The 17,565-nt window shown below is 27.9% G+C and overlaps 1 protein-coding gene across 9 annotated transcripts in view; it reads left to right on the forward strand.

The window, feature by feature from the left end:
• qvr (glycosylphosphatidylinositol-anchored protein quiver) overlaps positions 1-17,453 on the forward strand; it is a 36,008-nt gene extending 18,555 nt beyond the window's left edge. For all 9 annotated transcript variants that reach the window (XM_015518380.2, XM_015518381.2, XM_015518379.2 and 6 more), the window contains 2 exons: positions 4,268-4,414; positions 17,026-17,453. In XM_015518380.2, coding sequence (XP_015373866.2) covers positions 4,268-4,414; positions 17,026-17,243 — 365 coding nt within the window. In that variant the 3' untranslated portion in view covers positions 17,244-17,453. The remainder of the gene's footprint in view (positions 1-4,267; positions 4,415-17,025) is intronic.
• The last annotated feature ends 112 nt before the right edge of the window (positions 17,454-17,565 follow it).

Raw genomic sequence — 17,565 nt, forward strand, 5'->3', positions numbered from 1 at the left:
TTTAAGCTCTTCCATTTTCACTTTTATACATAAGTCAGAAAATATAAATTAATGAGTACTTATTATAAATGCAACTCATCCAAAATTTTAAAAGCTCCAATTATTGTGTTTATTTATAGCTTAAGAAGTATTCAATCATATTACTTCCTACTAAAACTTGTATATACCTACCTCAAAATATACGAACCAACATATTATTTTTGATTCGTTGACTTTAAAATAATTTACATAGCGTAACAATAGCAATAAATAAACAAAAATAAAAATTGAATAAAGTTCGAGCTCTAATAGGTATAATCATAGTTAGTAATTTTACAGTTAGTTTTATAGTTATTAATTTTACATAGGCACTTACTATGTATATTATTAAAATCTAAACGTTGGTTGAGTTTGTTTATTATTTATTTCTTCTACTCGGATATATTATAATACTATTTTATATCACTTGTGGGTAGTTTTGGAGAAGAGTGTCAAACATAATTTACACTTTGGTCACAACTCCCTCTTCATTTGTAGATTTATACAGATTTTAGTATGTACAGGGTGATTTGCCACCTCTTTTTTCAATAATTTAAATATTCAAAATCTGATTTGTAGAATATTTAGATATTTTAAAATTCTTGAGATTTTTGTACTGCGCTTAAGGAGTAACTTGGGGTAATAACAAACTTCTGTTCTTCAAATGGAACCAAGAGATGCCTTTTTTACTATAAATTATTTAGTGAATAAGTTAATACTTAAAAAAAAAATGATGTTTTCAAGAACTTGATTTTATAATATTTGAAACTATATATTTGAAGATCAAAAAATTAGATTTTGAATAACTGTATACTGCATTATTGAAAATAAAAAGGGGTGAGCATGCTTGGCAAATCTCACTGTGTATTCATATAATATACCAATACGTATACGTACAACTCACCTGTCATTACTCTAATATTATTTAATATTATTCAAAATACCCCACCTTTTTAAAGTATAAAATAATGATAATATTAATAAGGTTGACTTTATTGACGTCCACTAAACCTCTGCAGACCAGCGAATATTTTTTTCAAACATTTTTAGTTTGAGAAAGTTTCTATTTTTTTTTTTTCACTTTTAATGAATACCTCGGTTAGAATTACTTAAAAATATCATAGTATATTGCAATATGAATTTTAATTTCCATATACATTTTGTTAAATGTTTTATAAATATAATAGATATCAAGACAAAAATTAGTTTTAAGTTTCATTCCTTAAGTTTCAATTTTTATTGTTATAAAATTTGTGATTTACATTTATCTTACAAATATTTTCAAAGAATTTAATTTTAATTTTCAATGTATTTATTTTTTTGTCATACCTGTTCTGACAATTTTGATTTTGGTACCTGTTCGAAAGTGACATTTTTCGGGTCAGTGGGTGGTAATTTGGGAATTCCATAGTGCTGGGCGGTGAAATTTTCAAAAAATGTCAGGTGGTAATCCCCGAAACTGCTAGGCGTTTATCCCCCGCACAACCAGACACTAAAATCAATAACACGGAATAGTGGCGTATTTACGGGGGGGGGGGGGGAGGGATCAAGGGGATAAATCTCCCACATACATGCAAATAATTATAGTCATCTTATTATTTAAAATATCATTTTTTTTTTTATCAATAATTGATTACATTTGCAAGAATTATAATACATATAGGTATTGTATATTAGTATCGCTGGTCATTGGTCTGTGATCAATGATCACACCGGGTCTATACGGTCCGTATTATCATAGATCAAGGCATGATAGAGTAAGAATATCAAGGTCATTATTACCGTCGTTATGGCCTATCCATTCGTATATTATCTACAGGTAAGACGGATACTATAGTATAGTACCTAATTACTAACGGACATGAACTAAATATACCTCACATGTTATCATAATTGATAATATCACAATCGTCTTATAATTATCTATTGATATTTATTTAACAATTTCCAGTTTTGAGATTTTAATCTGAATTTTGAAGACTATGACGATTTTTAAAAAGTATTAGATGTAAAATATTAAACCATAAAACCTTCAAAAATAAATATTTCAATGACAATTGACAGCAAGATAAAAAGCTGGAAACGAGCACTGAAAAAAATACTCTAATTTATCATGACATCGAGGTGGGCACAGTTTAGACACGTTTAAATGGATTAACACTGTTATCAATTCATTGAGACATAAACTTATCAGTTGAAGAAGTTATAAATGAATAAATGATTTAGCAACAAAATCTAGAAAATTAGATTTTGTTTAATAATTGTAAAATCAGTTTTCAATTTTATTTTAATAAAACATTAATTAATCTCAAGTAACGTGTTATATATTATAGTTTTGACAACATCCTCAAACATAGATTGTATATTTAATATTAATAAGCTATTATAATTCATGGAAACTTAGGTAGTGAGGGGGGACGTAGCCCACCTCGGGTTGGTAATTTCTATATAAAGTCATATCCCCCCCCCCCCCCATGACAAAAACCTAAATACGCCACTGACACGGTACTTACAAAACATATAATTTTGATTACTTATCTAATATTCTTATTATAACCTCTTTGCATGACGCGTAAACATTTATCTTTTATGAACTTAGTCTGGTTGTAGCATAGATCCCTGCAGCGCTGATGAGAGGTTTAACGGAGACCGTATACATTTTTTCACAGGTCAATAGACATTTTTTTCATGAACCCAAAAAATGTTTTTGGACGAATTCGGTGCACCCAGTTTTTTCATACTTTATCTATGGACTTAATATCAACGACACCTACAATCTTCTATGCAAGTCCAAAATTTAGTCTCCATTTTTTTAACTTTAAACTCTTAACATATTCTATAAGCGTCCTCAATCCTCTTGAGTCATGACTTAAGCGAACCAAAATTGTCGCAGCCCACCGAGGTATCCTCAATAACTTGTCAGGCTAATCGGACCATTCGTATGGCCAAGTACTGCTGAAATTTTTTTCTATTTCATTTAACTTATGTAAAACCATTTATATACGCATACAATTAAACAAAGTATTAAACTTTACTCTTAAGTATTTATTTATGTTTAAATTCTGAGCGTAAAGAAGTGTATTGTATTTACAATGATGTGAGTGGCATTATTAACTTCTGCATCTTTTCTGAAATTCATCAAAATCTCAAAAATGAGTAAATTATTTTTCAGTTATAAATTCATAAAATGTTTTCCTTGATATATGCCTACATACAATTTGATTAGACGATTCCCCATAAGTTTTTCTATCTTAAATTAATTTGAATTTAAAATTTTCACGATATTCAATATTCAAAAGTAATAATTAACGATAAATTCCTATAAATCGATTTTTTTGTAATTCCAAAACAAAAATATTTTCGTCAACATCATTAAATCTTATTATAGGCATGGGGACCCTAGAATGGTAGTTCTCTGGGTAGCTGCCGCCTCATCTGCCTTGCTTTTACAGCTCTGCGTTAGATTCATGAATTACCTTTGCCGTGACCGATAAACGTGGAGGCATAGTATGTGAAAGGTTGTGTGCTGAAAGGTATATTCAATCTTGGATGAAATTCGACCAAAGCTTATGACCAGCTCACTTCCCACTCTTGCCACGTATAACATATATATTATTTTCATTTAAATTTTTTAAATTTGTTAAAGCAAGTTTAATTTTTGATGTAAAAGTAAAATATATGAACAAATAGTTCAAACGATTCTTTCCATATTGAAACCTTATTTATGTTCTAAGTTGAAAACAGAACCCCTGATGGTGGCAATAATTGAATTCATATAATCGTACATTAAATTGTTTTAATATTTGTATTAACTAGATACTAATATATATCACACATCTCATCACATGATTTAAAAAATATTTATTTTAGCTAAAAATCATAATACACCAAATGATCCACAACATTAACCTCGGCCAACTGAGATTAGGAATATGAGAGACTTTAGACAAAACTTTAAACGATCGTGATACCTAAATAAATCAATAAATCGCATTTTACGCTTTGTGGCTTAAACAATAATCTTGTGATGTGTAAAATGATTGATCGTTTTGCGTATAATATTTCTATAATCATATTCGCTGGTAACTGATGAATGTCACAATAATAATAATAATACTGAGTGCAGTGATATACATAGCAGTTAAACTCTAAAAAAAAAAATTATAATTCATCATATCGCCATCACGTTTAAAGCGTTTATACTGATATTGGTTTTGTTTTGTCATGCGATCTCCTGCGACGCATTCAGCACGATCCATTTACTGTTACGAGTGTGATAGCGCCAAAGATCCTCGATGCAAGGATCCATTCAACTACACAGCCATGCCTCAAGACCAACCTCCATTGGTCAGTTGCAACGGCTGTTGCGTTAAAATGGTCCGATACGTGCGAACGTGTAAGTACTATTATTTGTTTTATAATATTATTTTTTTCAGCGAGACCATTTTATTTTTCAAAAACTGTAGCTGCACTTGAGTACTCACCAACAGTTTTTTTTTTTGTTATTATAGTCTTTAGGATGATAAAATGTTTGCATCTCAGTCGTACATTTATCAATGATACATTTCCCCGATATTCCACAAACATTTTATTATAACTTGAATTTATGTACGTCCAATGCACCGCCTTCACTATTTTGAAAGAGTGTTCTATACCTATATAATATGCAGTAGGTTTTTTTTATAAAACTTGCAGTCTTTTTCTTCTCGAGACTCGAGTACTGTATGTGAACTATAATTACCATTTAGTTCATCAATAGAACCACTTAATCGCTTCACCATATTAAACAATTTTAAAATGATGTTTTAGTGGGCATCACGGTTCACGTTATTTTAATTAACAATTATTGAGTGTGATTAGTCACCTTAAGTTTCACGATTGATGAATAGTCGATTATTGAAATCGAAGTATTTTGATGGAAATGCGATCGAGTACGGACGATTATTTTTTTCTCACATGTGTTTTCACGCAATCAAATACACAAAATTGTATTGCGTGGGCTGAGAATAAAAAGTTTTTATATTAATACTTTTTATTTTACAGGAAAGCATTTTGGTTTGTTCAAAGACATAGAATCTTTTTGCTTTGTGTAGATCATTCTTTATAACTTGTACCAAACTAATTTCTAGTTTAAAACATTCACCATTGAAAACTTATAGGGAATATTTAATAGGTAAAGTAAATTTCAAAAAAAAAAAAAACATTTTTACTCTTAGCCCACGAATATGGAATAACCCGAATAACTATATGATATTATTAATATATTATTATTATTTATTACCAATACATATTGTCAAAGTTCGACAACATAAGTCATGTACGTGCAGAAAATGGGCCAAATGATGGCTAATTAAATTGATGCCCTGGTCTAATATGGTTAATTCGGTTATATGGCCGGCTGAGGGTGAGTTGCGGTCTTTCGTTTCCGGTGTTGGAGACCGGTGAATTCCGGTCCGATAATATTTTAGGTATAGGTTAGTTGCGGCCCGAATAATTATCATTACATATGTACCTTACTTATATAATATATATTATATTATATACCTATTACCTATGTACCGTATAAACGAATAACGATAAACGAAATGTTCAATACGTATGGGAAGTTATATTTTTGTATATAATATGATAAAGATAATATAGATCGTTTTATCGTATTATCTGCCATAGGTATATGACTTACATTATGAATGCTTTGATTTTTTTTGGGCATTATTATCATAATATATTACACAAATAATTTTTTTTTTTTTTTTTATTATTTATTATTTAATATAATGTCATAATATTAATATATTATATTATATTCAATAATTTTATTATATAGGTTAGGTTAGGTTAGGTTAGGTTAGGTTAGGTTAGGTTTTATAATAATTTTATAATATTTTATTTTCTTTACGACCAATATTATTATAAGTACGACAATTTATTCTAGAAAATACCTACATAATATTGTGATGTTTATATACTATTACTATATATAGACATATAGTATATAATATATATATATATATATATTATTGTATGGCCGCAATTCGTACGTACCTTTCATAAGCCCGGGCCGCAACTCGTACGTACCTCTCATAAACCCGGGCCGCAACTCGTACGTTATTTAGGGTTTGGGCCGCAACTCACCAACACTGATATGGCCATAGCCACGGCCCACGGTCTAAACGTCGGACAACTTATAGATTCTTCCGGTAGATGAGAAACAGTTTGATTTTTAAAATTCTAACACAGTATAATATATAAACAAGTTTGCAAATAAATTATTATTGCATATAATATTATGCTTTATAAAATTACATAGCGTATTTTCTCATGATTAGGTTTATGAATTATTGTTATTTTTATAATTATATAGAAATATTTTATATAAGTAGTTATTTAAAAGTTGCTATCATATGAAAAATTATACTATATATTATATTGTTAAACTATAATAAACTTGAAAATCAGTATAAATTTAATACGATTGGTTGCGATTTTTTAAAAAAAAATATCAATAGTAAATTATGATATACATATGCAAACCAACATAAATTTAATAAATCGGTTAGTTTTAAATTTAATATTTATTCACCATGGCACACGGGTACTTAGGATTTTGGCGTTTATGTACGATGAAATGTTGGTGCTTTTGTACAATGTGATTTTTTTTTCTTATTTTATTTTGGCATTTGTCTTTCACCAAAAAAAAAATGCATCACAATATCCGGACAGCGGTATTCATCGTCTTTTCGTATACACATTCAGAATATGGAATTCGGCGAAAACAGTTTTCCCCATTTTTTCATAAACTACCTATGCTACTGCAGCTGTTCATAATACAACATAAAAACCATATTTTCAAATTCTTGGGATATTATTTGTACTGCCTACAAGAATCGTGGCCTTTTTGGTATGTCAACAAAGGATATGATTTTCAACAGCGTTTGGCTAAAAATGTCAGTAAAAATTTATCATACCTACCTAAAATGTTTCGTTGCTTTTTGACTGTATGTGGTTTTTTGTAATTAAGAATAGCCTGGAATTTTCATGGAAGTGATTTAGTTTCCATGTGCTACTTATACTATATCCTATAAAAATCAATCTGTTCAACTCTAAAAATACATTTGTTTACATTTAACAGCTACAACAGGTATGTGTTGATAATATGCTTTCTTAAAGTCAATTTTGGAAAAACAATTCTTCTGCAATTGTCTTGTAATTGAAAGCTCGATAATCCCCAACATGGCCATCAGCTTTTCCAATCAAATGTAGTGGGCTTGATCAAGAGCTACTTGATGGTCAACAAATCTCCAACTCCACCATATTTTTGAATTCTCTTTTGGCAATTTCCGAACGATCCGGTGGTAAACGTCATGGTTTTGTGCTACACGTTGTTCCAAACGTTATAATATAATGAACTACATCATAACATTCATAACTTACAACTAAATGGCCTGGAAAAATGTTTGGGAATTAGTGGGAATTACGACAATATACTTGCATACGGATGGCTTTTTTGTACGATTTTAATTGAGATGTTCGAGCATTCGAATGTTGAACTATCATTGTATTGTTAACTTAGTTAAGTTATCAATAAATCTATTATTGTTGTTAAAACCGACGAGTAACCGGAAATACTTTAGTAAGTCCTGCGCCTATCATTGGTTTTGTTACATCTGTAATAACAAATAGCCAGCAGTATGTCCGACATAAACCAAGGTTTAGAGTTATGGCCTTCGTTCCATACGTATTAATGGCTGTACTATTGACCAAGGCTGGGCATTAACGAGTTAAAAAGTTAAAGTTAAGTTACTTTTAACTAAATTATTTAACGAGTTACTTTTATTTTCAAAAGTATAACTTCCAGCTTAACGAGTTTCTTTTTTTTTAAACAACTTCTAACTTAACGAGTTAATTTATTAATTTGTCCTAATATAAATTTCATATATTTAAAATTATATTTTGATTTTTATAACTTATTGATATTATATATATAAAAATAATAATTGCGGGAATAACCAAATACTTTACTATATGAATGTGAGTGTTTTGCATTATTTTTATATTTGAAATTTCAATAGATATTAGAATAACGTGTATAAGTACAACTATTATTCCCTATATAAAATTTGGGAAACGATTTACGAGTAATAATAATAGCATAAGATAATAATATTTTATTTTATTCTGCTTATTCGTAGAAAATATGTATACAAATATATATAATATATTATTATAAAACAAAAATGTTATAGGACCATAATAGGGGTAATCATTATTTTGAGAAAAGAAAAACATATTATTTAATTTTAACCTATTTTTAACTAAGTTAAGTTACTTTTTTTTCAAATTAACTTTTAACTTTCAACGAGTTAAATAAATAAGAAAACTAACTTTTAACTTACATTTTTCTGTATTAACTTAAATGTCTTAACTTAACGAGTTAAAATAATTAGTTAACTTGCCCAGCCTTGCTATTGACGACATATAATATTAATGAATTAGGTCTTTGTTGCCTGTCTGTGTTTGACGGTGGTACAAATGAGATGTCCACCCCACTGCCAACGAAGTACCTACTGTAGTTTTCTGGTGATATCAGTTACGAATAAGCGGTTTGTTGTGTCTGCACAACCTGCAGATGCCTTCTCGAAAGGTTCGCTTTTTAGTTTTTAGTCTTGTTGTGGCTTGAGTGAATTTCGCCAAGAGCCTTTGCATATTCTAGTTTGATCATTGAACTTAGAATGATAATAACATAGACCATCTCTTATCTCGCTACTGTCATGAATTCGTGAGAATTGGACTTTGTTCTTCTGTAGGTTCTAAAATTTTTTTTGTCATTCCTACGCCCTCGTTGATTTAACTCTTAAATTGCTTTAGTGACTGAAAGAATTTATAGCTCAAACATTGAAAGCGAATTACTGCTTTTGCATGAGTATTGATTCTCAGCGTTTAGGGCTGCGATAGTATTTATTTCGCACTTACTTCAGGGATTTTATCCGCCATCTTCGACAAATTACTCAAAGAATCCGCGCTTGTCGTAAGTATAGTTTGTACTTGTATTGGTAAGCGCTACAACTATAGAATATGATTGAATATAATAATATAGGCAATATAATTATATTCTATGCAACAACCATACATTTTTCAACAAATCTTCAGTCGACGGTTCGCCCACCAACTGCTGCATTTCCCGCAATAAAAAAAAAAAAAGTTTTTTTATCACATATATAGCTCTAAATCACGCAGCAACTTTTTTAAATTTTTTTTCTCCCGGTTCCGATAAACACTCGGCGAGTACTTGTTTAAGTTTTAGGCGTTTGTTACTATTGACAGTGTTTTTTTCTAAGATATCTGATACATACGTTAAGATGTCCGCGTCTAGCGCACCGACAAAGTGATGGAACTTGGTCACGTTGTCCGTGATATTCGCCATTACGAAACGGGACTCGGGCCGTATAAACCAAATTTTTGGGTTTTGCAACCAAAATGGTAGTTCTTTGAAATGGTGTATTTGACTGAAAGCTGATTGTACTTTGTGTACTTTTTGTGCCATATTTTGTTTTCTCCGTCAAGCCGTCGAGGTCAACACACATTGTAGAGATATTCAATTAGTGCTCTATCATTTGTATTTCCTTTTAGAAAAAAGTATATTTTTATAGTAGAAATTGTATAATTCACAAGAAAACATCGTCTCTTCTTTTGTAACAATTAATCAATATTATAACCTAAAATTATATGGTGCAGTTACAACAACATATAAATAATAACACAAAAGTAATAAAATCTAATTATAACAGTAATAGTAATAATAATTAACAATCAGTCTGACCATCTGCACCACAGCGTAAAAAGCACTAAAAACTCATCGTTATAAATATGTAATATAAAACCAATGAATATAAATACATCTTAAGTTAAATATTGATATAATAATTGACTTAACGTTTGGTAATTATTTATTAATGTCAACATTTCGATTTAAGCCCCTCTCTTCCACCGATCAAGTCTCATAGAAAGTGTAGAAAATCGTGTAAAATATTTTAGCTTGTGGTACCACAATTATGGACACTCGTAAAACACCAAAATCTTTATATATATATATATACAGGGTGATTTTTTTATCATGAACCAGTTAATATCTCGGTAAGTATTAGGAATTTTAAAATAATTTTTTTTTTAAACTTTCTAGGTTTTACTATTTTACACTGTGTTACAATTTTCATAATTTTAACTACCTCCCTTATTAGATAAAACACTATCAACTTTAGATTTTCAAATGGTAATACCTATTTTTAATAACGAAAATCTATAAACATACTGAAAAAAATAATTTTAACGTTTACAGAATTTTATTTGAGTAATTAGTTTGCGACTTATTAATGCTTAAATATTCGTTCAATTTGCTGCTACTGGGCAATTTTACAAACCCAACAGTAAAAACCAGAAGTCAAAATGAAATTTTATCTCAATTTAACAATACCCATAACGGTCATTATCGATAATAACAAGATAGATAAACAATACCAATAAAAAAAAAAAAAAAAAAAAAAAGGTGTCTTATCATCACTCCCACCCGAACGCCAAGTGTCGGTGAACGACTAGCCAGCAGAAGCGCAGCTGTATCAGCTATAAAGTATAAAAATAACATTTTAACATTTTACACTTTACCATCATGGTTACAAAATATATCACTGGTTACTGATTCCTGGTATACGATCTTATCACGTATTAGTAGATAGACGATAATAAATGTCGGTAAACCGTTTCTGAAAACATGTGGTTAATCGTTATTCGTTAATGTTAGTTTTCCATTATCAAGTATGGAATATTAATTATAAATTAATTACTATTCTTTGACTGTTTAACCAAAGAAAACGTTTTAAGTAAATACTATGTTATGTCGTTATGTGTATTATTTAAAATATAAATTTAAAGGTTAAGCCAATTATTCCAATGCATACCATACCACGAATAATAATACGTATCTTAATTCGTGATGCATACCTGTTATATTTTTTGATCGTGTTTTAATGTTGTATTTTGGTTAACAAATTTGAATTTAATTAAAAATATACCTCTTTCCAATCAGTAATATTATAAGGTATTTGGGAATCAGATTTCGTACTTTGCCGACACCTTATTTGTATAATTTATTGGTAAGTTCAATCCAAATTTAATACAGTATATTAGAATTTTATTTATTTTTTTATTAAATGATTTAAATACATATTATTGACAAATAATAACCATGGTTCAAATATTTTAATTTTATTTCAGTGGCAATTAGTAGAGTTTATATGATTAATCAAAAAATACAATGAACTATATGACTAGAAAGCTTAATTTGACCAGCAATTAATGCAAATTTACATTGCTTGCTACTGGTATCCGATGACTATAAATTAATATGGAATAAAAGAATAAAATATCCATATTTCTTTACATATTATATTTTAATCTTTAAACAATCTAAACAAATTATTATGTAAGTATGAATTTTTTTTATAAAATAAATAATTTGATATTTATCATAATTTTTGCTTATATTTTAGAAAATTAATTTTGTTTTCTTTCAAATTTCAATTGCAATTTGTAGTACTAACTTTTAATTCAAATATTTATAACAAGATTGGATGAACAAATACAATTTGTTATTGTGGTTAGTCACAGCATAGTACATCTCAACTGATAACTTAATAAGTATGGATAAACAATTTTTTTATACAATAAATCATTTCTATAAATAACTTTTTTTTTTTTTTTTTTCAAAAACAATCTGTACAACAAGCACATTTAGTTATAAATAACTTAATGTTTTTTTTTTCAGTTTCATTCAGATGAAAAAAGAAAACAGCGCAGCATCAAGACCGCAACTACTTCTATATTTGTAACATTTGTTGATTGTCACATTAATTGTTAATTTTATGTTTAAATAATTAAGTTAAGTTAAGTTAGTGATTTACTATTTTCTATAATTAGGGCTATGGAGTTTTTATTAACCTAAATTGGTAAATTGAAAATTTTTTTTTGAATACGGTAGTGCCAGTTTTACGTAATATTAAAAGATTTTTATATCATAAAATATTAATTAAAAATTAACATAATTTCAAAAATAAGTGTAAAATTGAATAATTTTTTAAAACATCCATAGCCCTAAAAATATGTTGCAATCTAGAGTAGATAATACATATAAAGTATGTTTAATGTTCATTTAATTTTTATTAATTTATCTAGGGTAGTGGACATGTTAAGTGTTAATATTTTTTATTAGTTATGACCTTACCCAAATCCTGCAATAACTTGCACTACGGAAATTTGTTCATACTCTAGTAAAATTATTGATAACTAATGTGTTTATTTCCTTAGATAATTTAGTAATGAATTAATGTCCATTATTTGTCTATTCACACACAACTACACAAGTTATTTTTAATATGAAATGCAAATTATACACTATATCAAAAAAAAAAAAAATATCCCTGAATATTTAATATTTATAAATGGAAAGTCGGGTAGGCACTATGAACAACAGGCCCTGGGCCTATAGCCTCGCATCAGATTGACTCACTTCCTCAATGCACAAAACATGTAATCAAAATGACTTACCTATTCTATTTTTTTTTTTTTTTTAGTATACACAGATTGATTTGTAATTATTTATTTTTAATGAAATGAAAACCTTAAATGACAGGAGCTTTGTAAACATATTATATAACTTAAAAAAAAAAAAAAAAGGAATGTGTGAATAGACCTTTAACTACTTTAGTCTTGGCTCTAAATCTTGAATCCAAGTACATAAATAATACATTTTTATCTGCATATTTATAAATTATTTTTCTAAATACATAGAAATTGTTGATTTACTTTGTTTTAAAATGAATATATGTTATCTGTTTAGTATAATCATTTACTATAGAAATTAAGATACACCATACTGTTTTTAAAAAATATTTATTTTGTAATTTACTCGTCAATCTGATATAGAAATATAAATTATATTAAATAAACACAAATATTTATTTTTTTTGGCAATTTTCTGTACTGAACTATAAGAAATTCCTACTTCTTCTAAACAAATAATAATAAAACAAGATAATTAATAAATAACAATAATTTTATGCTTGATTCACAAAAAAATGAGATATAGTTTGGCAGAATTGCATCAATGTTTATGTGAAATAAACACAAAACACAACTAATAAAATTGCATAAAACATAATTGAACTGAATCAAATCATACTCGGGGTACATAGATTATCAGTTACGATTATATGGGCCTAAAAAATTAACTGGAGTACACATTTGATCATAATATGGAAACCAGGCAATAAGTGTTTGAGAATTTACTGTGCCAGAGAAGACCTCAAGCTCAAATATATAAATGTATATGTGTCAACTTACTCGATACTATTCTTAAAGATGTATTAGGATTTTCTTCTAATTTTTGCAATACAATTTGGGAATATTCTTCCGTAGTTTTAGTACATTTCATATTTTTATTTTTATTGAAACTTCCAGTAGATTTTAAGTTTTTTTCCAATCTTGAAAAAATACTAGAATTTGGAACTTGCCTCTCAAGCCCAAATCGTTGGCTGTACAATAAAGCGGCCTTCCTTTTATTTTTTCCACATTCGATGAAGCATGACCACATATCCATTTTTTCAGGTATAGAGTAGAACATTGTAGTATTTATATTTAACAGAAAAGTAATATATTTAAAAGTAACTCTGTGAGATGTTAACTCAACGGAGAACAGATAAAATGTGAAAAACCAATAGTACTATAAATGTATGAGATAGATAGGTACCTTTATCTTTTTTATGTGTGTGAAACATGTCATATTCATCATTAAATCAATTATGTTTTATATTGATATGTAGGTATACATATAGGTATGTAACTTAGATAACTAAAATTAAATAAATTTGGAAAACCCAATGCTTTATGTTAAGAAGATATTATGTTGTATATTTTGTTAATTTATTTAAGTTTATTATTTGTTAATTATACATAATACATATGTGTTTATTTAATATAATTTATATTTCTATATCAGATTGACGAGTAAATTACAAAATAAATATTTTTTAAAAACAGTATGGTGTATCTTAATTTCTATAGTAAATGATTATACTAAACAGATAACATATATTCATTTTAAAACAAAGTAAATCAACAATTTCTATGTATTTAGAAAAATAATTTATAAATATGCAGATAAAAATGTATTATTTATGTACTTGGATTCAAGATTTAGAGCCAAGACTAAAGTAGTTAAAGGTCTATTCACACATTCCTTTTTTTTTTTTTTTAAGTTATATAATATGTTTACAAAGCTCCTGTCATTTAAGGTTTTCATTTCATTAAAAATAAATAATTACAAATCAATCTGTGTATACTAAAAAAAAAAAAAAATAGAATAGGTAAGTCATTTTGATTACATGTTTTGTGCATTGAGGAAGTGAGTCAATCTGATGCGAGGCTATAGGCCCAGGGCCTGTTGTTCATAGTGCCTACCCGACTTTCCATTTATAAATATTAAATATTCAGGGATATATTTTTTATATAGTGTATAATTTGCATTTCATATTAAAAATAACTTGTGTAGTTGTGTGTGAATAGACAAATAATGGACATTAATTCATTACTAAATTATCTAAGGAAATAAACACATTAGTTATCAATAATTTTACTAGAGTATGAACAAATTTCCGTAGTGCAAGTTATTGCAGGATTTGGGTAAGGTCATAACTAATAAAAAATATTAACACTTAACATGTCCACTACCCTAGATAAATTAATAAAAATTAAATGAACATTAAACATACTTTATATGTATTATCTACTCTAGATTGCAACATATTTTTAGGGCTATGGATGTTTTAAAAAATTATTCAATTTTACACTTATTTTTGAAATTATGTTAATTTTTAATTAATATTTTATGATATAAAAATCTTTTAATATTACGTAAAACTGGCACTACCGTATTCAAAAAAAATTTTCAATTTACCAATTTAGGTTAATAAAAACTCCATAGCCCTAATTATAGAAAATAGTAAATCAATAACTTAACTTAACTTAATTATTTAAACATAAAATTAACAATTAATGTGACAATCAACAAATGTTACAAATATAGAAGTAGTTGCGGTCTTGATGCTGCGCTGTTTTCTTTTTTCATCTGAATGAAACTGAAAAAAAAACATTAAGTTATTTATAGAAATGATTTATTGTATAAAAAAATTGTTTATCCATACTTATTAAGTTATCAGTTGAGATGTACTATGCTGTGACTAACCACAATAACAAATTGTATTTGTTCATCCAATCTTGTTATAAATATTTGAATTAAAAGTTAGTACTACAAATTGCAATTGAAATTTGAAAGAAAACAAAATTAATTTTCTAAAATATAAGCAAAAATTATGATAAATATCAAATTATTTATTTTATAAAAAAAATTCATACTTACATAATAATTTGTTTAGATTGTTTAAAGATTAAAATATAATATGTAAAGAAATATGGATATTTTATTCTTTTATTCCATATTAATTTATAGTCATCGGATACCAGTAGCAAGCAATGTAAATTTGCATTAATTGCTGGTCAAATTAAGCTTTCTAGTCATATAGTTCATTGTATTTTTTGATTAATCATATAAACTCTACTAATTGCCACTGAAATAAAATTAAAATATTTGAACCATGGTTATTATTTGTCAATAATATGTATTTAAATCATTTAATAAAAAAATAAATAAAATTCTAATATACTGTATTAAATTTGGATTGAACTTACCAATAAATTATACAAATAAGGTGTCGGCAAAGTACGAAATCTGATTCCCAAATACCTTATAATATTACTGATTGGAAAGAGGTATATTTTTAATTAAATTCAAATTTGTTAACCAAAATACAACATTAAAACACGATCAAAAAATATAACAGGTATGCATCACGAATTAAGATACGTATTATTATTCGTGGTATGGTATGCATTGGAATAATTGGCTTAACCTTTAAATTTATATTTTAAATAATACACATAACGACATAACATAGTATTTACTTAAAACGTTTTCTTTGGTTAAACAGTCAAAGAATAGTAATTAATTTATAATTAATATTCCATACTTGATAATGGAAAACTAACATTAACGAATAACGATTAACCACATGTTTTCAGAAACGGTTTACCGACATTTATTATCGTCTATCTACTAATACGTGATAAGATCGTATACCAGGAATCAGTAACCAGTGATATATTTTGTAACCATGATGGTAAAGTGTAAAATGTTAAAATGTTATTTTTATACTTTATAGCTGATACAGCTGCGCTTCTGCTGGCTAGTCGTTCACCGACACTTGGCGTTCGGGTGGGAGTGATGATAAGACACCTTTTTTTTTTTTTTTTTTTTTTTATTGGTATTGTTTATCTATCTTGTTATTATCGATAATGACCGTTATGGGTATTGTTAAATTGAGATAAAATTTCATTTTGACTTCTGGTTTTTACTGTTGGGTTTGTAAAATTGCCCAGTAGCAGCAAATTGAACGAATATTTAAGCATTAATAAGTCGCAAACTAATTACTCAAATAAAATTCTGTAAACGTTAAAATTATTTTTTTCAGTATGTTTATAGATTTTCGTTATTAAAAATAGGTATTACCATTTGAAAATCTAAAGTTGATAGTGTTTTATCTAATAAGGGAGGTAGTTAAAATTATGAAAATTGTAACACAGTGTAAAATAGTAAAACCTAGAAAGTTTAAAAAAAAAATTATTTTAAAATTCCTAATACTTACCGAGATATTAACTGGTTCATGATAAAAAAATCACCCTGTATAGGTACTCTATTTTACCACAGAACATTACAATTTTACTACAACTGCGTTTATTCCATATTCCTACACCATTCAACTGTCAATAATATTATATTTTGCACTGTTATCAATAATTGAATATTAATAACCTATTGTATTGTTTCATGGGTTCCGCACACAGCATATGAGAGCATCAAGAGGACGTGCACGTCACAACTGCAAATCAACCTGTTCATGGTTGACCACGTGTGCATGATGGAGGGAACGGGTACAGGACATATGTGCTTCTGTGAGGAGGACAACTGCAACGCGGCGACCGGACCGGCGCGATCATCGGCGATAGTGCACGGTGCTGTAGCACTCGCCATGTACGCACTTAAACTACTGTTGCACCGGTAGACCGGGTCTAAACGTCTACGGCGTTTCATCATACATTTATTTACAAACTTTTATTTTTCCCGAGTGTAAATTACAATTTTTTTATTATCATCTCACATAATTCTATAATATGTAAGAAATGACATGTAATAAACCAATAATAATAATAAGGTATGTTAACAATACAAGAGCCTTAGTTGACAGAATAAAAACTAAGCCCCCAATGTTATACATTTTTAGTTTTTTTTTGTTTTTTGTGCATCATAGATACTATATTTTACCACCATTAAAATAACTAATCATTAAGTACGTTTAGACCTAAAGCGCATGGAAAGTATATTGA

Source organism: Diuraphis noxia, unplaced genomic scaffold (genome assembly GCF_037042655.1).
Source record: "Diuraphis noxia isolate RWA-SAM2 unplaced genomic scaffold, SU_Dnox_SAM2 contig0001, whole genome shotgun sequence".
Taxonomy (NCBI): domain Eukaryota; kingdom Metazoa; phylum Arthropoda; class Insecta; order Hemiptera; family Aphididae; genus Diuraphis; species Diuraphis noxia.